The 23,721-nt window shown below is 31.8% G+C and overlaps 1 protein-coding gene across 1 annotated transcript in view; it reads right to left on the bottom strand.

Moving 5' to 3' along the window:
- The window catches only part of ETNK1 (ethanolamine kinase 1), a 56,859-nt gene that overhangs the window by 4,820 nt on the left and 28,318 nt on the right, over positions 1-23,721 (bottom strand). Inside the window, exons 3-6 of the mRNA XM_051963418.1 lie at positions 17,913-18,053; positions 16,092-16,234; positions 3,540-3,623; positions 2,057-2,217 (exon numbers count right to left, since the gene is read on the bottom strand). Of these exons, the coding sequence (XP_051819378.1) occupies positions 2,057-2,217; positions 3,540-3,623; positions 16,092-16,234; positions 17,913-18,053 (529 nt within the window). The remainder of the gene's footprint in view (positions 1-2,056; positions 2,218-3,539; positions 3,624-16,091; positions 16,235-17,912; positions 18,054-23,721) is intronic.

Consider the following 23,721-nt stretch of genomic DNA (forward strand, 5'->3'; position numbering starts at 1 on the left):
CAGGATGCCCATAAACATAATTCAATGACAAACAATTCTATTCATCTATTGAACTTCATTCAAATGCTTTCTGTGCTGATTTCCCCCTTTAGTCCCTGGATTTCTTAGGTAAGTATCTTAATATATAATGCTTCTCCAATCCCAAACCCTTCTTTATGGATAACCTGTATTAAGAATATTTCAATTAATTATGCCAACTCTTCAATTTCTCCCTCTGACTCCCTTCCCTATCACCTACAAAGAGTCAGGTCTCTACTGCCCTCAAATCCCTTCTCTTGACTGCTTCTTCCTATATTTTATATGCCTCACCAATCATTTATTCAACCCTCTGCGATGACTTCATTCCAACAATATTTTCAAAATACTGCAGTCATTTTTCAGACCTTTTCCTCTGCCTTTTTTCCAACATACAGATCTCATTTTCATTTTATTTTCTCCTCTTTGTTCTAAGACACTGCTTTCCAAGTTCTATCCTGATATAGCTGACCACTTTTTTAAGTCTTTTAATCCTTAAGTGGGCATGAAATACAATCCCCTCTTCCTCCTCTTGCTTAGATTGTAAGTCTCCTAATTGGTCGTCTTATTTCTACTCTCAAACCCTCTCTAATCCATCTTTTACACAAATATCAAAATAATCTTCCACAAGTATGAACATATATTTTCTCAAAAGTCTTAAGTGACTTACCTTTAGAACAAAAACCCAACCTAGCCATCATAGGCTCTCCGTAACCTGGCAGCAATACTACTCTTGTACCTTTATTCCATACTATTACTTCATCACATATTCTAAGTTCCTGTGAAAATGTACTAAATGTTTCCCAATTTTACCCTGCACTTCCCTACCCTCAAAGTATTCACAAAGGTTATTCCCTCAATAACAGCCTAGTTTCTCGAATCAAAAATACAGGGAAGATTTTCCATATCCTTTGTATACATTCTTATCACTAATCTTTTATCACAACTAACCCTAAAAGAAAGAGGTTGTTAAGATATAAATTTTTTAAGAATAGACAGATGCTTTCCAAGTTTAACTTCATGACACTTTGGATATTGCCAATTTAGTTAAGGGGTGCTACGACAATTTTGTTGTATCCTCAAGAATATTGTTTTCAGATTATTTAAACCTATAGGGCTACTACTACTGCTATTAAATAAAGAAGAAAGAGCTGTCTTGGAGTCAAGCAAATATTGATTACTTTTAACTCCAAAGAGGATAGTAATCAGAAAGAGAAAAGTATCAGTTGTACATCAAAAAATATTTTGGATTTATAAATCATTGAAATTTTTTTTTAATCTACATGAATCAACATTCAATCATAAACACCAAGAATCTTAATATTTCATTCCATAAAATGAAGATACTAAGTACAACCCGTGTGATTTCATTTATATTGTGTTATGTTAAAAGTGTTAAGGAACAAATATGGTTTGAATATTATATACTATAATCAGAGGGGAGGCAATGAGATATAATACAAAAAGCACTAGACTGTCCTCATCCTGCCTTTGCTATTATTAATTTTTGAAACTACCTTTTCAGGATTTTCTTATATATTTAAAAAAAAAAAAAAAGCTTTGACTAATTGATCTCTAAAATACATTCTATCTCTAACATTCTAGTGATTCTATGTGGTTGAAATCATTACAAACAATTTCTCATGCATAAAAAGAGAATATTATACTAGATGGCCTCTTAAGGTCTCTTTTCAATTCTAAACCTTTGATAATATTATGTAAAGGAAAGACCAAATGTAATGTAATGAGTACTGCTGAAATGGATCATGAACTTAAGTCTTGGTGGTGGTCTTAGTTATATTAAAATTTTCACTTTAAGGAGTGTTTAAATAAGATTCCCTTGTAGAAAAGAGGGGGAAAAAAAAATCATAAAAATGTTTTCCTTCAATTACTTTTAGCTTGTATACTGAATTAGTTCCTTATTTATAAAATACAGGTCAAAAATCACTAACTGTATTGTATCTACTGACAAGATAAAAAACATTTACAAATTTTATTGTCATGAGAAGAATTTTTAGCAACTATTAATATTTAAACTTACCAATGCAAACTGATTGACTTGAATAAATAGTACTTCTACTTCCTTTTCTGTAACATCTGTCCCAAATCCTTTATACTCCTTATAAGCTTCAAGGTAAGACCTTAGCCACTGAACTTGTAGTTCTCTATTTGGATAGAGATTATAATCTACATCACTTACACCTAAAATGTGAAGGAGAAAATAAAAAGATAAAAGAAAATTTTATTTTGCCCACCCTAACAATTCATCCCCATTTTTTTTTTTGCAGAATTTTTTAAAAAATGCTACTAAATCTTAATCAGGATACAAATTATCAAGTTGCTTTTAGTGACTGGTAAAACTCTAGAAAAGTTACTCAAGTATTTAATTTAAATTGTAATACTTTACCCTTGTGACTGAATTGCCCTCTTAAAATTCTCTTTTAGTCAAATCCTACATATCCTTCAAAAACATTTCTTTCACTGGGCAAATTGACAGTGATCTCTCTACCTTTTTGAATTTATGGTGCTATGTACAGTTTACATCATTTATTTAGAGATCAATGAGGTAAATCCATTTGTGAATGTCTTCTCTCTTGCTCCAGACTCCAATAATATTTGTAAAAGGCATATAATGGGTTTTGCCTACATCTGCATATGTATTAAATATATTAGAAAATGCAGAATGTAGAAAAATTTGATGCTAAATGAAAGGTGAAAGCCATCAATAAATTTTGTAGGAGATTAAATTTCTTCCTAGATTATTTTCAAACTACTAACAAGTTAACAAAAAGTTAACACATATGGAGCACATTAAAATTTAATGCTGACAAACACATTGGCAGTGTCACTTACTTTCAAATAAATTATTCATTTGGGAGAGGGTTAGCAAAATATTCTAATCTACTAAACCTCTAATAGAATAAAATACTGCTCATTGCAAGATATATCTTAGTGTTTTTATTTGAGGAAAGGGAAGCAATTTTTTTTTATTCTCAAATCAGAGACCATTTGAAAAAATGCTTTAACATTTATACTTTCAAAGACAGGGTTTCCTAATACAAAATTTATGCCTATCAATTCCTAAAATTTTACTCAAGTTCCAAAGCCTGGTTTCATAGTGGCAATAAAATATATTCATGGTATTTTCCCCTAACTGCCTCATTAAAAATAAAGAGAAAAGATTGATATTTCCTCCATATTAAGTATGAAACAAACATGAAATTCTAGTATATTCTTCAGGAGCTTTACAGTAATTGGCAAATGTATTAAAAGTGCTTTAAAAAAGGAGATTCAGTATTTAACCGGTATTATGAATTACCCCAAAACACATACACAAACAAAGTTGAAGAAAACACATGAAAAATATTGTTATTCTACGCTTAATCTTTGATTTCATATTTTACTTTTAATTAAATATTAATTAATTGTGTTTTGTGAGGTCAGAAAATTATGCCATCAGTCTATTAGATACTAATTTTGTATCAACAAAATCTGGTTCCAGAGTTTTAGAATTGAGACTTTACCTGCAAATTCATTGAAATGGTTTCCAATATCATATGCCAGGTAGTTGTAGCCAGAGTATTCATAATCTATGAATTGCACATCACCTATATGAGACACAAAAACAAAGACATAAGAAGTCACATACAAGAGGTGCAAACCCCTATGCTATTTGTGCCTAAGTATATCCTCCAATATTTCTGTCTCATTGTTTGTGCTCAGTTACATGCAGCTCTGAGACAATACCAGGGTAAGGCTGTGAATTTTATGGCACTGAGCTTTAACTTTTTAAAATTATCTATTCTAGTCAACAGCATTCATTATGTCAGAAAAAATTCAAATATAAACAGAATAAATGAAATGGTTCCCTAGATTTAAACAAAAGTAAGAATTATTTTTCACCACATGAGGGCATCAAATACTTTCAAAGAGCAGATCTAGATAGATTTAATTCCATGGATATTGCTATTGAGAAATGTTATCCTTTAAAACTACCAATGACCTATAATTTTTTTAAAGATGTAATTTAATACAATAACAAAAAAATGAGTTTAGTGAGTAAATTTAATAGCAAAAAGTTCAAGTCATTTCTGAAGTCAAATATTTTTCCAATTATTCCAAAACTATTCTGGCTCTGATTACATCCATACATCAAGGACTTGTGATTTTAATAGTGTTGGAATTCCTATTATGTAAATCTGGTCACATATCACAGCCAATATAGTTTATGGTCATAGTTAAAGTCTCTTGGGGTTCAAAGATTTTATAGGCTGCCCACTGATACACAGCTGGGACTTGATTTCCATCTTTTCTTGCCCTTAATTTCAGTATTTTATGTACTGTCACATTACCTCTCCATTGACTGTAATTATAGATTTGTATGTAAAATTACTTTTTAAACTATGTCTTCCCCACAACAGACTAAACTAAGGGATTAAAGCATCATAGCTTTAGGCTGTAAAGAACCTTAAAAGACCATATAGTCCAATTCTCTCAATCATTTTACATATAAAGAAACCAAGAGCCAAAGAGGTCACATGATTTACCCCAAATCACAAAGGTGGTACTCAAAGCAGAGAGCTAGTATTCTTTCCACTGTACCACAAAATAAATTCCTCAAATATATTGTCACAAAGCTTTATGATAGTTTAAAGAGACTGATGGTTAAAATATTTGCATTTTAAGAAGCTTGTTCTATTAAAATTTCGGTCTAGAAGTAGCTAAGAATCCCCCCTCAACTACGAATCCCTACTCTAACATGAATGACTTTGGAATCATTCAATTCTAATCTCCACATTGAAATTTTCAAAGAGTCTATACGTAGATGTGTTTAACAATGCAGTATTCCCTAAAATTAAAACCTGTGGCATAAGATTTTTACAATAATTAACTATTCATGTACAAAATAATATTTAGTGCTGCAAATTTCATTAATGCTTCTCCATATCAGAACCCACAAAAGTACTAAGCTCCTAATTAGAAATGTTAAGTTTTCAATATTGAAAGATAGAGTTTTAGGAAGCCCACAAAGGGCTACTTGATAAGGCCAGGTCAAAAAAATCAGCCAACAGTTTGACAATTTAATCAAAACAGTCAAGCTACACTGACACAAACCATTCACTGACATTTTCCAAATAGCAATAGATTTAGCAAATCTTGAACTGTACTGTCTTGTTAGAGATTTGTGTTTAATGCTGGGAAGCCTCTCTTATCAAAGCCAACCAGAGAAGCAGAAATGGTATGACGAAAAGTTTCAAGGCAGATGGCAGTCCTTTAAACAAAAGCAGAAAAAAATTTAATTCAAATGCATTTAATACAGAAATTGTGACCTTATTTAAGCAATAGTCAAGTCTAAATTCAAATACTAACTCAAGAGTAATCTACATAATGAAAATTCATTATCACAATCCATATTAAATGTATACTTCCTAGATTCAATGTATAAAGTTCAAAGTTTTGTATTGATTTTGCTAATAAATGTACTGTTTTGTCCACTATATATTATATTCTTCACCCAATAAGCTAATTATGTCAGAGAAGATTATAATGCTTATTTAGCATGTCTAATTTTGCAAATGTATTCAGCAATTTTTCTGATAAACAAGAAAATGGGTGATCAAAGAAGTTTAAAAAATCTATTTTCCTAAAAATGTAATATCAAAACAGCATTGTAAGCATAGGACTTGGAAGTTAGAAGATCTGTATTTAATTAAGCCCTGCTTGTGATACTTAAGGGTGTGTGTGTGTGTGTGTGTGTGTGTGTGTGTGTGTATGTAACTTTGCACAAAATTACTTAATTTCTTTAAACCTAAACTTTTTCATCTCATCATATATAAATAAAATTATTTAATAATAGTAATAATACTTTGGGTTTGCATGTCATTTGATCCTAACAACAACCCTGTGAGGCAGGCACTGCACATATTTCATTGCATTTTACAAAGGAAGAACAGATTCAAATGACCTGCCCAAAGTCACAAAACTAGTAAAAGGCACAATAGGAATTAAAACACAGGTCTTTTCAGACTCCAATCTGGTGCTTCTCCAACTACATTTACAATGATATAAATATGAATTTTTATTGCCATACTTCACAAAATTGTTGTGAGGATAATATTTTGCAAAACAAAGTGGAGAAATGAATGTAAGCTATTATCTTCTTAATTAAAAAGGGGCAGAGATCATAATTTAGCTACCAACAATAGTTTAAATTAAACCTACTAGTAGTAGAGAAGGAACTAAACAAAATCCAAGTACCTTTTAACTCCAATGTGCCATAACCCAGATTAAAGGCTTATTATTACTTAATCATAAAACTGAATCAACAGTTAAAATGAATGTTATTTTTTATACAGCTGTTGATTGCTTTAGTTTTCAAAGCACAGACTCTTCTAGAGCTCATTTAACTATTTCATGCCAATAAAAATACACAGCCCAGTCCTGATGTTTAATTTTGCCACAAGTGAATTAACTAACAAAAACAATTTCATACGTGTACTCAAAATTTGGCATGTAAAGTTAAAAATGGCAGGTAAAAAAAAAATCTAAACCTTGCTTCCATAGTGGACACAACTTAATAAAAACATAGATAATTTAAATAAAAGTTAAAATATTTTGATATGAAAGTTTTTAGCATTGACTTGTTGCAGTGGCATTAATTCATTATAATTAGCCTTTATTTTTAATGCTATGTTGTTTATAATTAATGCAATAAAAAATAAGAAAATGAAGCTAACAAGATACAGATGAGGCTGTTACCAGGCTCCGTGCATGTGAACAAGTGATGCGATAAACCTCCAGTCAGTGCGTTTAAGAAGCACGGTGTGCGCCGCCACATGGCAGCAACAATGGCATACCTAATCTGTAGCAGATGAAGAAAATTTGGCAAACTCACATTTTACAAGACACAAAGCTTAAAAGGAAAAAAAAAATTTAAAGAAAAGAGTCCGCATTAACTATCTTCTTTTTCAAACTGTCACAACCTCAAGTGGAACTCAACTTTAAATTTAATCTTTTCCAACAGATTAAGATTGAAAATGTCTGCTTCCCTTGTTTCATGTGCCAGAAAATCAGAGTACTATACTGGAAAATATATTCCCAATGTATCAAATTATATTAAATTTCCACTTCTTTAAAAATTCAACATTCTTCTTATTTCCAAATTTTCATCAGAAAATTCCTATCCTTTGGAACGTAAACATTATTTTCTTAATTAAGTAATATTTTTTAGTTTATATAAAATGGTCAACATTTTGGGATTTTCCCCACACAAATGGTCCTAACAAAGGACTAATAATTCTTGTTTTTAATTATACTGTATATATTGCATTCTCTGTACAACTTGTTAAAAACTCATAAACTTAATTGGAACTCAGTTGCTCTAATAAAAACATTCATTTTAAAAAACAGAAGAATTTTAAAGCTAATAAAATTGGAATTTGGCCATTAACCATATATAATCCCTTGTTTACTAAGGATGTATTACTTATTTGATATGATTTTAAGTTTCCTTCCCAACGTAAGAAAAAAAAGAGCCAGTAGAGGATCAAGTATGTAGAAAGTATTATGCAACGTTAGCACAGAACTGACAAATATTTAAAGGTTAGGATAGACTCAGTGGAATTGTAAGCTCAAACAAGACAAAACTTAAATAAGAGTAGCTATATGAAAACAGTATCTGATTTTAAAAGCACTTGAATGGTCACACAGTATAACTCATACCTGAAGAAAAAAGTTTGTCCCTATCTACAAAAGTATTGTAAAATAACCACCCAGTCTTTTTAAGAAGTCCAGAATTTAGGTTCAAAAATCAAACTGCACAAGTATAGGGAAAGGGGATAACATTACAAAGTAGTTGATGTTAAAAGTAATTCTATTGAAATTTTAAGTTGAATGAGTCATACAAATATTCTAACATAATCTTAGCCTAAGTATTCCATAAAAAAGAAAGGAAGGCTTCACTTAATGGCTATAAGACATAAAAGGTATTATATCTACAGGCTAACTATCTTAAGGATGTTTCAGAAGCATTTACAGACACAGGTAAGAAATAAGACTTAAAGGAAATGATTTACCTGCCAAAGAAAAACTTGAGTCTTGGCGGGGAGGGGACACTTCTGAAAGCAATATCCAAAATATGCAAATGGGTTGTTAAGTGAAAGCATTAGACTATGTAACTAAAATGGACAATACAGGAAAGAAAATTTTAACCTAAGTAAAAACTTCAAAACAGAGAGAATACAAAAATAAAATTATTAAGAATATTAATTTTTCTACCACTAGAGGTCATCTTCAAAACTATATGAGAACTTGTGAGTGTTGTAATTCAACATATGAACAGAATTTGGATTAAATACCTTCGGAGTTTTCCTCCCAATTCTAACTTGTTACTGTGGCTGCTCATCAGTCTTAAGAAGGGAAACGCGTTAAGCTGCTTTGGAATGCATAGAAGAGAGGGAAGAAAGGATGTAAAGTGAGGGGGAAAAACCCACAGAAATAAAAGTACCTTGTTAGCTAATCATTTTGATCTCTTTACATGGAGGAAATATCTTATAGTATGGAGATTTGTAAACAATGTTGAACAGGAAAAATCTAACAAGAATGTTTTCTAGCTATGAATGCATCAACAAAAAAAGAAAGGATATTTTAAAAAACTGGTAATTACGTTTCAAGCTACAGAGCATGATGATTTAAAAATGATTGATTACAATGAGCTAGTGAAATAGAAATAAACGACATTTTGGAGTGGCACATTTATAACTCTAGGGCTGTGGTTTTTTTTAACATGTAAGAATCATACTGTGTCTCTGTTTTGAATTTCTTACTAGGATTAGTCTGCATATATTTTAAGTACAAGACTGACACTGTATCTTTCTCTGTTTTATACTGAATATCTACTTTGAAATCTTACTGGGATATTTGTCTATTGTGAAATGTAGGTTACCAAAAATAAAGAATAACCAGTAAAAATAAAAATCACTGTGTTTCTAACAAAAAGACAACTCTTTCAATTAAAATGTTTTTAAAAGTTTGGGTAACCAAAGACAGGAATAAAACATTTCAATGGAAACAAGTGGTAAGAATTATGCATATACAGAAAAAATGAATCATTCAACAAGCTTTATCTCCATTTTCTATATATAGTTAAAATTTAGAGATGCATGAATGATTTTTCTTTTATTATTTTCCTAGCACAAGTGATCTTGTTCAGAGCAGATGCCTCATAAGTGTTTGTTGGTTTGAGATAAAAGTAAAGATCTTTAACATGATTTTCATTAGCTAGACATTTTGTTGTCAATAAGTAAAATAGGAGGAAATTTTCTAAAAATGTAAGGTATTTGGATCTTCTACTACTAAACATTATCAGAAGCCACCATTCTGACAAAAAATTAAGGATTAACAGTAGCATGCCAAAAGATTAATCTAATTGCTCAGTTGTTCAGAAGGAAAACATTTTTATTAGGAAAAAACTCTGGATTGGAAATTTGAGTTGAACCCAATCTTCATCTATTAGCAATTCATGACTCTGAGAAAGCTTTATAAAAGCACAGATTCAGAGCCAAAGGAAACATCAGAAATCATCTTAATATCTTATAAGAAAACTGAGGCTCAACAAAAATAAGCAATTAAACAAAGAAATGCTGATAACAAAAGAACAGTCTCTTTTTAACTATAATCTTCAGTTCCCTTACCTGTAAAAACAAAGAAAATGCTCTTATACTATCATCTCAAAGTTGTTAAAAGGTTAAACTACTTAGTAATCAAACAAAATAAATTCAAATTAGTATTATTATCAGCAAATAAATTTGAGAACCAAGGAAAATTACTAAAGTGGAACAGGTTAAATAAGACCCAGAACTTGGAAAACTAGGCCGAGTAAATCAGGAAGCCAATAAACAAAATTATTATAGTGGTCTAAATACAGGCTACGTCCAAATATGAACTAAACTCCCCATTCCTCCCAAAGTAATTATCTCTTGAAAAAAGGAAAAATCACACCAGTATACAATAAAAAAATACTGATGATCCATTATATTTTTTAATGTTTGCAAAAGCTCATACACACATAAAAATGTGTGTATACATATATACAAATACATACACATGTGGAGGAGTGAGTGGGTTATCACTATTTTACAAAATAGGAAATTGAGCTTAAGAGATTAAATACCTTGAACCAAAATCATACAGATGAATGGCCAAGGCAAGGTTTGAAGTTAGACTTTACTGACTCAAAGATAGAAAACTGACAGATTTGAAATCTGGGCAAAAAATGGGGAAAAGGATGACATATTGTTTATAAAGATGTTCTAAAAATTACTTTAGAGCAGCACTGGGGGCATATCCTGATATTTGTTACCACTATATGTCATATTGACTGTCTCTCAAGAGCTAACCAAGTTATTTTCCACTCAAGAAGCTTTAGAATAAAAAACAGATACTTCAAATTATCTCCCAATTGGGTTCCTTTTCATCCTTACAGACTAATTTATTACTTCCCTATTACAAAATCTGCATTTTGACCAAAATAGCTTTACTCTTCCCTGTATATGCCCTTCTGCTAAATGCCTCAGTGCCTTTGCTCAGATTATTGTCTTCCCATGTGTACAGTATTATCCTTCCTTCTTAAAATCCCTAGATCTATTCAAGGTTTTAAGTATTATCTTGGATTTTTTATTACCAATCTACTGAAAATACATTCTCCAAGAGAGAATCCAATAACCATTTTTCATTACTCATTATTTTAATCTCTTCAAGAGCACCTGACAATTCTGGGCCTCTACCCCTAGTTTCCAATACTCTTTATATAGTCTCCAGGTTTTCTTTCTAACTTTCTATCCTGATACTGTCAATGTATCCCTATCATTCTGTCACTGGCCTTCTTTATTTGACTATAAACTTTGCAATTTCATCCACTTACCTGGTTTTAATTATCAATGCTAATGATTGCTCAACCTCTAATAAGAACTCCTACTATGTACTTAATTTAGCTAACTACTTCAAACTCAAAACTCTGCTCTCCCTTAAACCACAATTATTCTATCCTTAGCATTGTCACCCAGACTAGAATCTTCAAAATCAAGTTTTGATTACTTCTTTTCCTAAGAACCCACCACAAATCCAAATAGTTGCCAAGTTTTACAAAAAGTTGGGAGGCAGTGTGGCACTTGGATTTAATATTACAAACTCGCTGGGTCTTAAATCCTAACCGCCACTTACATATTTGCCAAAGATGTTGGACAAGCCACTTGGCCTTTATGGGGCTTAATTTTCTCATCTATAAAAATAAAGGGTAGTAGAATCTGAGGATCTCTAAGATCCTTTACAGGTATACAACAATCTTAAAATAACTCTCTTTCCAAGATTATTTTTTTGGATTCTCTATCTTTTTTTTGCTGAGGCAATTGGGGTTAAGTGACTTGACCAGGGTCACACAGCCAGGAAGTATTAAGTGTTTGAGACCGTATTTGAACTCAGATCCTCCTGACTTCAGGGCTGATAATCTATTCACTGCGCCACCTAGCTGCCCCCGGATTCTCTCTTCCTTAGCTTTAAGTACCCCCTAGATTCCCAAAATTACTTTGTCATTATTTTATACTTCAACTTGTAGATGTCTCCTCAAACAATTTTAAAAATCCCTTAGAAAAAGAACTAGTTCATTGTTGTCTTTCTACTTTCTAGCAACAAGTACATACTAGGACTTAACACATATTGATCAGTGGTTCTTTGTGTAATAGTTTACTTCAATTTAAGCTCTATCTTCATGTCTAGGAGAAATTCAAGGCAGTTTTGATATCGCAGAGAGAATACAGGACTTAACACAAGTCATAAGACTTAAAACAGTTTTGCCTCTGATACTTCTATAGATTAACTAATATATAACTGTATGATATATATGATCTTGCTATAGAGTCCATTTGTAAGAAAAAGTACTTTGGAAACCTTAAAAGCTTTGTATAACTTTTATATTTATTCAAAGCCATATCCCTTGTCTAGCCTGCTATTTGAGGGCAGAGCCAAGACGAGGCAATTATTTATCAATGCCAGGTCACTTTCCCTAATTTTTAAAACATTAAGTACCTGGTTCACACTTCATCAATCTCTATCACCATCGTCCTTCCTTTTCTTATAGTAGAAAAATTCAACATGCCATGCTCATGTTCTCACAAACTTCATAATCGTCTTAGTTCCTCCATCTCACCAATACCACGACAACATATTCCCCCCACCTAGGGATAGTCATGTGCTTGATCTCGCTTCAAGTGTTCCACTTCTAAAACCATTAACTCTGAAATTATTTTTTATTTTATTGTCAGATCGTAACTTTATTCCATCTCTCTCTCATGTTACCCTAATCCTCCTTGTGAATTCTAGTCTCTCTGCCTCTCATAACTCTTTTAAGTTAATCATCCCTGCTGTTTCTCCACTTCCCAATCCTAACTCTATAGTTCACGACTTCAAATCAAGACTGTCATCTATCCTCAAATCCCTTAACCCCTCAACCCATTATTGCTCATAGCCTGCAAAATCATACTTATTTGAAGCTCCTTTTTACATGCTACTAAACAAGAAACTTTGCCTTATGTTTGTGGCAGCCCTTTTTGTAGCGGCAAGAAACTGGAAATTGAATGGATGCCCATCAATTGGAAAATGGCTGATCAAGTTATTTTATATGAGTGTTATGGAATATTATTTTTCTATAAGAAACGACCAACAGAATGATTTCAGAAAGGCCTGGAGAGACTTACGTGAACTGATGCTAAGTGAAATGAGCAGAACCAGGAGATCATTGTACATGGCAACCACAAGATTATACAATGATTAATTCTGATGGACATGGCTCTCTTCAACAATGAGATGAGTTCCAATGATCTTGTGATAGAGAACCTAGATACCTAGAGGGTATAGTGGGGACTGAGTGTGGATCACAACATAGCATTTTCACTCTTTTTGTTGTTGTTCAGCAAGATAACTGTATAAATAGGTATGCAAATATATTTCTATCATGCTTAACATATATTGGACTACTTGCCATCTAAAGGAGGGAGTGGAGGAAGAGGGGAAAATAGAATAAAAGATTTTGCAAGGGTTAATGTCGAATTATCCATGCATGTTCTTTGAAAAATAAAAAACTTTAATAAAATAAAGAAAAAAGAAACCTTGCCACCAAGCTGACCATGTCCATTAAAATTTGTTACTGAATTTCACTGAGGCCTTCACTGTAGCAAAGCAATCCTTTCATTCCTCTCCAATTTTATTCTCTATCCCACCTTCACTTCAGTGACTGTTTAAAATCTTCCTGAAACCTCTCACACAATTTCTTCCCCCAACCTGGAGCATAAAGAGAGAGTGCCCTCTTCTTCCCTTACCTATCTTTGTTAATTTAATTTTTCATTATTTCTTCTCATGGCTCTTTATTCCAGCCACACTTTATCCAACATTTCATCTCCTATCTTGGATACCTTTACATAAGATATCCTTCATTTTTGGACTGATTTCCCATTTTACCAAGGCTGAATTCCATTCAAGACTCAGATCAAGATCTATTTCCTAACAGAAACTTTTCTCTCTCATTCTGTTCATACTCTGGCTCTGCTTCCCCCACCCTTTTTTTTTTTAGCATTCCCCCATCCACTCCAACTAAAATTATTTGGTTATTTGTTTTTCATATGTTTTGTATTTGCTTATTTGTGTATATGTTGTTCCCTCCTAAGTAAGCTCCTTGAGGGTCAGGACTATTCTAACTTTTGCCTTTTTAATAGCTAGTGTTTTACATATCTGGCATAACTAGGTGCTTAATAACTACCTGCTGAATTGCACTGGTGTCATACCTACTACTTTCTTAATGGAATCTATAGATTTATCACATAGAAGATAACATATCATCAAGAATGTTATAAGGGACTCAGTCATTCCTAGTATCTAGATCATGAACACTGACACTGTGTTAAGGAAAAAACACATATTTTTGAATGCAATACATAAAAACACCCACAAAACATAAGACAATGAAGGGATGACTGTTGTAGAACATGGAGGTTGAAGGGAATTTAAAAATACCTAAGGACAGCTCTGTTGCAAACTGTATTCTGGAAGCTTTACTGCTATATTAAGTATAACCAAAACTATTAATCTAGACTATTTTTCTTGTGGGAGAGAAAGATGGTCTCATATCACTGATCAAGAAATCCTTCCTAAAGGACACTTTGTTTAAATATAAGTGGTTTGGTTTTATTTGGGAAAATGAACAAGCTAAGATGGTATTTAAAAGAAGGGAAAATGACATTTAATAAATAAAAAATATTCTGATTTTTTTGTTCAGTTATACTTGATTTTTAAGTTTTGTTTTGTGAAAAGAATATATAGCACAAGAAACTGGGAGAATAAAAATATGGAAAGGTTAAAATAAACCTCTATTTAGAAACAAATACTCACTTTTTCCAGTTAACTTGAAGTTAAAAATAAAGCTGAGTTTCCACTTCTAAGGTAAGATGAAGTCCCCTTAATGTAAATTCTACTATGTAAAGTATGGGTTAACAGGCCTTGCACTAAATTTAAAAGATAAGACACTGCTTTCATTGCATACCAATGTTTTCATTTGTAAATAGCATTGAGATCCCGGTCATTAGCATAAAGTGTAATCTATGTGTATTATAACTATTATACATGGCAAGCAGGCAACAATTTTAAAGAACACTGTCAGGTTTTCATATACATGTATGTACATACATACATACATACATAAACATACATATTCGTGTATTAGGAACACCCTTCCCCCCCCCCAAGTAAAATTGTAATTTTATTTTCCCACAAATACAAAAAGTTTATTGTAACAGCAACTATCATATTTTTAAAAACTAACTATGTATGTACCTCCTTCCCCAAAGGGAACAAATAAAAACAACTTTACTTCATGTTTAGAAGAAAGCAAGAGCCAAACATCTATTTTGAAAACTATGTGATAATATCAACTAAACTTGACAGTGTTCCTTTGATTTATTTAAAAACCATCTAACTGAACAATCTTTTAAACTTTTGGATGAATACATCCCCAAATTTAAAATGACAAGAAATGAAAAGAATATTTTTTTAATTGGTGGCTTTATGATATATGATTACATATGTGATAAATATGATATATCTTACCAGGAGGGCTCCCTAGGTTGGCATTTTCCACAATTTTTTTTTCTAAAATATTGCCAACTAAAAAGTGAAGTGGCTATCTTCAAAGCCATTCTTTTTAATTATAAAATGCAGTCAAAATGCATCATTACCAAATATAATGAAAATATCATCCCACAAAAGTTTCTTTTGCCCAAAATTTTTATTTTAAAATATTTACCCCAAACCACTTGGTCCAATAATACAATTTATTCTTACAAGTTTTATATTCAAACTCCCAAACTAGTTTTTGAAATACAAATATTCTAAGAGTTGATTTTTACAACAAAATGAAAGCAACAACCAAAATATCCTACCTCCAAGAAGTATATTGTCTATCTCACAAATACCTCAAAAGAAAAATGAAACTATCAAATATCTTTAATTTGCCTATATATTTCACAAGATGGAAATAAAATAATCATATGCAAAAACTTTAGTTAATAAATTACTTCATTAATGAGGACTCTTCTTTGGCATCAAATTATCTAAACAAATCAGAATAAAAAACTGATAACAGGAAACCTGGAGAAACTTTATCTCCTAAGTCTGCTGTTCTTCTCAATGTTGAAAATAAAAATCTATAAATACTAGGCAACATTACATTTAAAAAACCCTCTTTACAATCAGGGAAACTTTAAAACTATGCATCCAACAAATTTTACAACTAAATGTACAATACATTTACAAACTATTTAACAGTTCAATTCTGATTAACATATTATATATAGAGATAGTAATATACTTAATTAATCTCAGCTATTTCCATTTATCATATATCCATGTATCAATTACATAAGACTTCATGTGTTTTACATTCATGCATTTCAATTAAAGTTATATATACTGGTAAAGAAAAGCCAAAGAAATTGTAACAAGTAATTTTACTTACTGCTAGGTCAGATACCTACCTTGTTTCTCATTGTAGATTATATTCTTACACAACAGGTCATTGTGACAAAGCACAACTGGTGAGCCCAGGTTTGAAAGTATCTCCTTCATCCATGTCATCTCCTCTTGAAGAACATGAGGACTTGGCACATCTTTTAAGAACCTTTCAGGTTTAAAAGATAATCAAATTACACCTACTTTGTTCTTTTTTCAAAATTTAAATTTTTTTAATAATCATACTGAATTACCCTTTTTTGTCTGGGCCCACATAAAAGTCTACTGCATAGTTAACTTGGCTAGTTCTAAAATAAGTACAAAGGACAATAAAAACACAGGAGAACCAAGTATGAAATATAGGATAATTACAAAAATTTAGATGACACAAATGTCTATGAAATAAAAAATCTTTTAAATCCTGACATGCTACATTTTGTCAGATATAAAATAAAACTGGGAGTGGATAAAAAGTTAATAATGCTAATGTTTATATACATTATATATACATAATATATGTAAGAGGACTGAAAAATGTTTTATATGACAACAGATTTAGGTTTATTAATCCAATGAAAGAAAATCTTGATTTCAGGTATGATCAGGCCCATTTTACAGTTTGTCTCTGAAGTTATTGATCTTAAGAAATTGAATATATCAACAAAATTCTAAAAAAAAATTTAAAAAAATAAAAAATAAATAAAAAAATAAAAATAAAAAAATTTGATTCCTCTCTTCATTCCTAATTTTTTTTACAAGACAGTTGCCTCTGTAAGGTATGCTGTTAATATAAATCTATAATTAGGCAAACCCAAATATCCCAAATCCTGCAATTATTGCATCACATATCCACATACATAATATACAAAACTACATACCCAAGGATTTCTAAAGTTGTGAAAAATACCATAAAGATTGTCATTCAAAGTGATTCTAACAAATATATGAAATGAAACAGAAAACATGGTTTAAAATGTAGATTTTGCAAACCTTAGTGTATCCGTCACTTAAGTGCCAATTTCATTATTTGCTGAATTTTAAAACTCCTGGCTTGTATCCTATTTATATTGTATTTTGTATACAGAGTATGTCTCTATTCAATATTCTTTTAAAAGAGAAAATCTATTTTTTGCTTCTTTGCAGCTACTGACTATAAAAGATATAAGTATAGGACATAAATCCCTAAATGCACCCAGATTTAAATCCAATGGAAAATTTTCTGATTTACTGTTAATATTACTCGATGTCATTAAATTATTTGTATAATTATAATTTGTTAACCAACAAAAATAATAAAATACACAGAAAATGTACTTGAGAAAAATATTTTAATTCTAAAAATCATAAAATCCAATTAAAAACTAAAGAAATAGTTATATATTATAATGAATGAATATACTCCTAGTAATTAAGCAATTATCTCTATGCTTAAAATCTTAATTTTCATAAAATATTGATATTTTGCTATTACTATATGGTCATGACACTTTTTTGTTTTCAGTACATTATATTATTTCTACATTAAAAGTCATGATACTTAACTCAAAGCAGCACATGTTGGAGGAAGATCTTAGTGGTAGAATAGATAGGGGTTTCAGATTTCCCTATTGATGGGAAACTCAAGGATATTCTTTTTCATTTCTACATACCAAACAGTCTTTTCTTATTATTTAGGTCTCTTCAATACCATTTAATTGTCACGAATTAATACCAACTATTCTTAAAAAATTCAAAAGCAAAATCCTATAAGGATTTCCTCTTCAGGAAACAATGCTTAGTTTTGAAACTGCTGAAGGAAATCATCACAAAAAAATAATTTTCAAAATTGTAAATACACCAATTTTTACCTTTTATTAATATCTTCATCAGCAAATTCTGTAGGAATGAGAGAGAAATATTTCCCCATCTTTAGCCATAGATTAGATTTGGGAATCCAGCCATTGTGTGCATGTATAGCATGAATTTTAGCAAGGTGACGGGCAATTAACCTATTTAGAAAATAAATAAATAAAATTACATATATTGATACAAAGCTTAATAAACATGAATTATTCATAGACTACTAAAAACATTGTTTTTATGATTTTTAAATATGACTAATTAAATAATTGTACATACCCACATGATCTTTGGGTTAATATCTTATAGGTACTTAAATATTAGTTATGGTGTAATGGCAATTAAAAATAAATGACATCACAAGTTAAATTTTAAAACATTTATGGAATTAGGAATTTTTATTCATGAAAAGCAGTACAGTAATCCCCAAACAGTTTCTTGATACAAAGCGTACATTCAAGTAAATAGACTCATAACTCAGGTCTGACTCAAAAGAACAAGTCCAGTTCTAGTGGAGAAATGAGTCTTTTCAGCTATCTATAAGACAGATGCCTCATGGGGGCAGTGTAGTTTGTGAAAAGGAACAAGAATAAAAATCAGGAGACCAAAGTTTGAGTTCTGCTCTGCCATTAACTTCCTATTTAAGAAGGGGTCTATCTATCTCAGTGGATAGAGCACCAGCCTTTAAGTCAAGAGGACCTGAGTTCAAATCCAGCCTCAGACACTTAACAGGGAAAAAAAAAAAAAGTTGTCGAACTTCCTATTTAAGAGGCAGCCAGGACCTGAGTTCAAATATGGTCTCAGACACTTAACACTTCCTAGCTGTGTGACCCCAGCTGGGAAAGCCACTTATCCCAAATTGCCTCAGCATAAAAAAAAAAGAAAAAAGAAATAAAGAAAAAGAAAAGAATAGAAAAACAAAGAAAATCTCTTAACTTCCTATTTAAGAAGTAGGCTAATGGCATATTCAGAAAGGCTAGTATCTCTGGTCTGAGGACTTGCTGAGCCCTTTTCAGGGGGCTGCTCATCCAACCCCAGGTGTCAACCTTTCATTTAACTCACATCTGTGGCTCCTAGAAGTTGTAGCATATGTACAACAGCCATATCTTGATTGATATAATCATCTTGGCAGATAAGCTAAATCAGATTGTTGTTAAATGACAGTTCTCAAACCTGTCAGTGAGTCTGATGTCGGGGCTAGAGGGAGGAAAAAAGTCTAGTCTGAGCCCATGAAGACGTCCCCCGACAGCAGAATAGGTGGAGAATCATTTCTACCAATTGCCATAAAAATGGCTGAAAATAGGTACCGTGGAGCACTTAAGAGATAGTAGATGCCAAAGATCCACAGCCTTCTGAACCATCATCACTTGTCCCGACTTTTGTCTTGCCACTAGACTTTGATGACTCTAGAAGGTAGACACTTGACAATTTTGTGCGACATACCTTACATAAATACATTTTCTCATGCGAATCAAGACATTAGCCTGTGATGTCATTGGTCCTCTTTGAAAATGAAAGATAAACAATATAATCTTAAACAAGTTATGAAATAGCTTTGGACCTTTAAAAAGAGGATTAGTACTAGCTGATCTCAAAAGATTCTTTGATTTTTCTCAAAGATACAACTTAAAATTAAAAATATCATTCTGAGCCGAGTCATTATGACTAAAAGGCCAAAGTCAAAATTTTAAACAATTTGTACATCAAAAATAGCTATTTTAAATGAATCTTGTGGTCTTAATGCCACAGATTTTCAGCAACACACAAACATTCAATTCATAATATTGCACACTGCCACAAACTATAGAAGGACCAAATATAGACCAGTCCTGCAGTGATTGTGATTAATGTAAGTGAATAGAGTATCAAGAATACCTATTGCAAAGGATGAAAGATTAGAGAAATTATGTTTAGAGAAAGAATCCCAAAACTGAATCAACATATTTAGTGATTTCCATGTGAAAATGAACCAAATTAAGGATAAGAAGATGAAAAATGTTATAAGATTTAGGATTAAGAAAAGAAAAAAGGGGGGGAAAAAGATTGAGAAGCATCATTTCTGTTATAAAAAACTTACTTTTTTCAAGGAGATGGAATACAATGGATATGGCAAATACCTAACACTATCAAAAAATAAGAATATACACAGAAATATAGTAGCTCTTTTTTGTGGTAGCAAAGAATTGGAAAATTGAGATGAAAATCAGGGAATAGCTTTAAAGTTGTGATCCATAATTGTGATGATAACAAAGGGCAGGCTTCAGAAAAACATGTGCCCAGTAACATCAATGTTGTAATGATATCCAATTGTGGAAAGTTGCCTATTGTGATTAAATAACAGTGGTCAAAGACAATTTTAAAAGAACACGATAGAAAAAAAAAAAAACACCATCCATATCCAAAGAGATAATCAATGAATTTTGAATACAAATTGTAATAATTTTTTCACTCAATTTTTTTCTGCTTTTTATGGAAATATGGCTATTATGATATTTTACATTATTTTCGCTTGTATTAATGTTATATCGCTTACTTTCTCAATTAGAGTGTGAGGGAATTTAGATCTCAAAATTTAAAAGAATACCCCAAAAAATGTTTAAATAGCAAGAAATAAAAAAAATTCAAATCAGTTGTGTGGAGTCACCTCATCAACCTGGTACAACAAAAGTTAAAAAAATCAAAAACTAAACTTGAATCTTCTCTTTAAAAAAATAGAAAAGATTCAAGAACTGGCCCTTTATTCTTAAGCAGCAAAACACACACACACACACACACACACACACACACACAAAATACATACATACATACATGCAAAAACAAAAAACCCTCTGATCTGCTCTGTAAATTTAAGTGGTTATCTAGAGATGAGATTTTACATGCACAGTTCAATTAAAAAAATTATGTTCTTTCAAAACCCTAATTTGAGGCGTTTCTAATTTATACTAACTTAGATAAGGCCAGGCTAAAGTATATTATTTTTATGACTTATGGGACACAAAAGTGTGAGGAAATTAGAACACAAGATTGCAAGGATGTTTGTCATAGGTAAAAGACCAAAACTGCTTCTCCCCTCTCGCACCAACACGCCTTGCTCCAAAGCTCTTCATTAAATTAAATCCAGCAAAATGTTGCAATCCTTTATAAGTAAAAAAAGTACTGATAGGAGCATAGGTGAATGAATGGGCATTATGTGTTTGCTTTGCACTAAAAATGGAAGACAGTCCCCCGGTTTTCAAGAAACTCATTCTAGATGACAACAGACAACACAAAGTTAAAACTGCAGGATAGATGAAAAGAATTAGAAATCTTAAAGGTTAAATTAATGGGTTATCTGCTCCATAGCACCAACCCACCACTATTGGAAAAGGAAAAGTAGGAATAGAGATGAAAATGAAGAGGAAGTTATAGAATGGGGAATCAATGTCGAGCCTGAGGGACAAAAGGATGAAAGGTCCCTGGCAGGAAAATAATGAGAGTGGATATCATTTTGGGTAGAAATTAAGATATGAATTAAGTTAATAAAACTATTACTGGAATTTCTTCCCCCCTCAGTTTTTACGCTTGAGGAAAAAGGTACAGAATTAAATGTTCTCCAAAATCCCTTTCAGCTCTAAATCTATAATCCTGTAATTCAGATTTTTTGCTAATGCAAGCTATAGTCTTCTACTAATTAGCCTCAACAAGGAAAGTTTTAGTGTGCTATCAAATTGATACCTAGACAAAAATGCTGCTTATAAATAAATGCTTAGCTAAAGTTAAAAAAAAAAAAAAAAAGATAAGGAAAGGAAATTAGGAAAAAACTAAGATCCTCTGAAATTAATCTAAAACAGCTTCTCTGATTTTTAATTTTAACCTGAATTTTCTAGTGAGATCCAAGCTTTAAAAAAGAAAAGATTAAGATTAAGATTGATGGGTTGCCAAGAAAATATTTTTAATCATGTTCAAAATTTTAGAAGATAAAACCATAATTTTGTTATACTAATTTCTTCTGAATTTTTATTTTGCTATCAAAATTAATTATAAGCATTAACTTATAAGTACACTATCAAAGCAAAATGAAAAAGTATACAATTAAAATATTCTGATTTTAAAAGTATATTGTTAACTATGTTCACAAATGACCAATGTAACCACTGGATGATGAATAAATGAAAAGCTCAGCAGTCCTTGCACTGACAAATATATTGGACTTTGATTGGTTTGATGTCACAAGTAACCATCAATAAACCAATAAGCTTGAACTAGCTCTTACTATGTGCTATGCACTATGGTGCTGTGGATAAAAAAATCGTACTAGTCTATTTGAAATAGCTATTTCCTGGGAAATCACAGCTTAAGTCAATCAAACATTTATGGAGGAAATTTTAAAATAGCTCAAAAGAAAAACATCATAAACGTGGGAAGAATAAATTTATCACAAAAACCAAATCTTATCTACATTAAACTACAGTGTAAAACAATTCAATACAAAGCAAGAGGCAATTTCCTACTAACTAGATCATTTTCCATATATATGGAACACAAAAGTTGTACATAAAGCCACGAATTTCATACATCTTCTTAAAAAAAAAAAAAAAAAAGATAAAATAAATCCCACAATTTATTTTCCAACTGTTAGGCCTTCTGAATTTCCTTCAGTTCTCTTCTGGACATTTAAAAAAAAGTGTTTCAAAGAGGCAGAGCCAAGATGGCAGAGTAAAAGCAGGAACTCTCCCAATCTCTCTCCCAAACTGCTCCAAATTGTTTTAAATATTGACTCTAAGCTAATTTTAGAGGATCAGAACACCCCCAAAAGATGGAGTAAAACATTTTCCAGCTGAAGACAACTTAGAAGCTCAGCAGAAAAAGTCTAACATCAGAGTGAGAGCCCAGTCTGTAGACCTGGCCTGGCCCCATGCCAGAGTCACTGTCAATACTGGCAGCTTTTAGACCTCTCAGGCCAGAGACACCAAAGAGGACTTGGAAGATACCCATAAAAAGTCTGTAGAACCAGAATAGAAGCCCAGTGGACAATCCCAGTTTAGGCTGGAAAAGCGCTGCTTTGGCCCCAGTGTCAGTTTCAGCAAAGCAGAACTCTTGCTTTAGCACATTAGATCTTACCATACAGTGTAGGAGAGACACTGCTAAAAGCTCCAGGGCAGAAAAGAGAGCTTTGGTCAGATCCCTAGAAGGACCTAGAAGCTGCACAAAACTCCCGAAGCTGGGACAGTTATACCTCCACTTTGGCAATGCAGTCCTACTTACCAAAGAGTTAAAAGATAGAGATCAATCTCATTCTGTAAGAAAGTAGAGAGAAGGGGGAGGGAAGGAGAGAGGGGAAGGGCAGAGGGAGATTAAAAAGAAGGGCATGTTGGGGGAGGGTTTGGACAGAAGCAAGACACAATCAGAAGCAAGAAACTTTTGAGGATAGTGTGAAAGGAAAAAATAGAATGGGAGGAAATACAGTTAGCAATAGTCATTGTAAAAATAATTTTGAAGCAAGTTTCTCTGATAAGGCTTCATTTCTCAAACATATAGGAAGTATGTCAAAATTCTAAAAAAAAATAGGAGCCATGCTCCAATTGATAAAATAATCAAAAGGTATGATCTATACCCAAAAGGCTATATATTCATAGATATATTTTAACCTAATAATACTACTACTAGGCAACAAGAGATTAAAAAACTAAAGAAAAGCATTTGTGGCAACTCTCTTCTAAAGGCAAAAAACTCAAAATTGAGGGGATGCCCACCAATTGAGGAATGGATGAATAAATTGTGGTATGTGATTGTCATGGAACATTATTGTTCTATGAGAAATGATGAACAGGATACTCT

This window comes from Antechinus flavipes, chromosome 5 (assembly GCF_016432865.1).
Source record: "Antechinus flavipes isolate AdamAnt ecotype Samford, QLD, Australia chromosome 5, AdamAnt_v2, whole genome shotgun sequence".
Taxonomy (NCBI): Eukaryota; Metazoa; Chordata; class Mammalia; order Dasyuromorphia; family Dasyuridae; genus Antechinus; species Antechinus flavipes.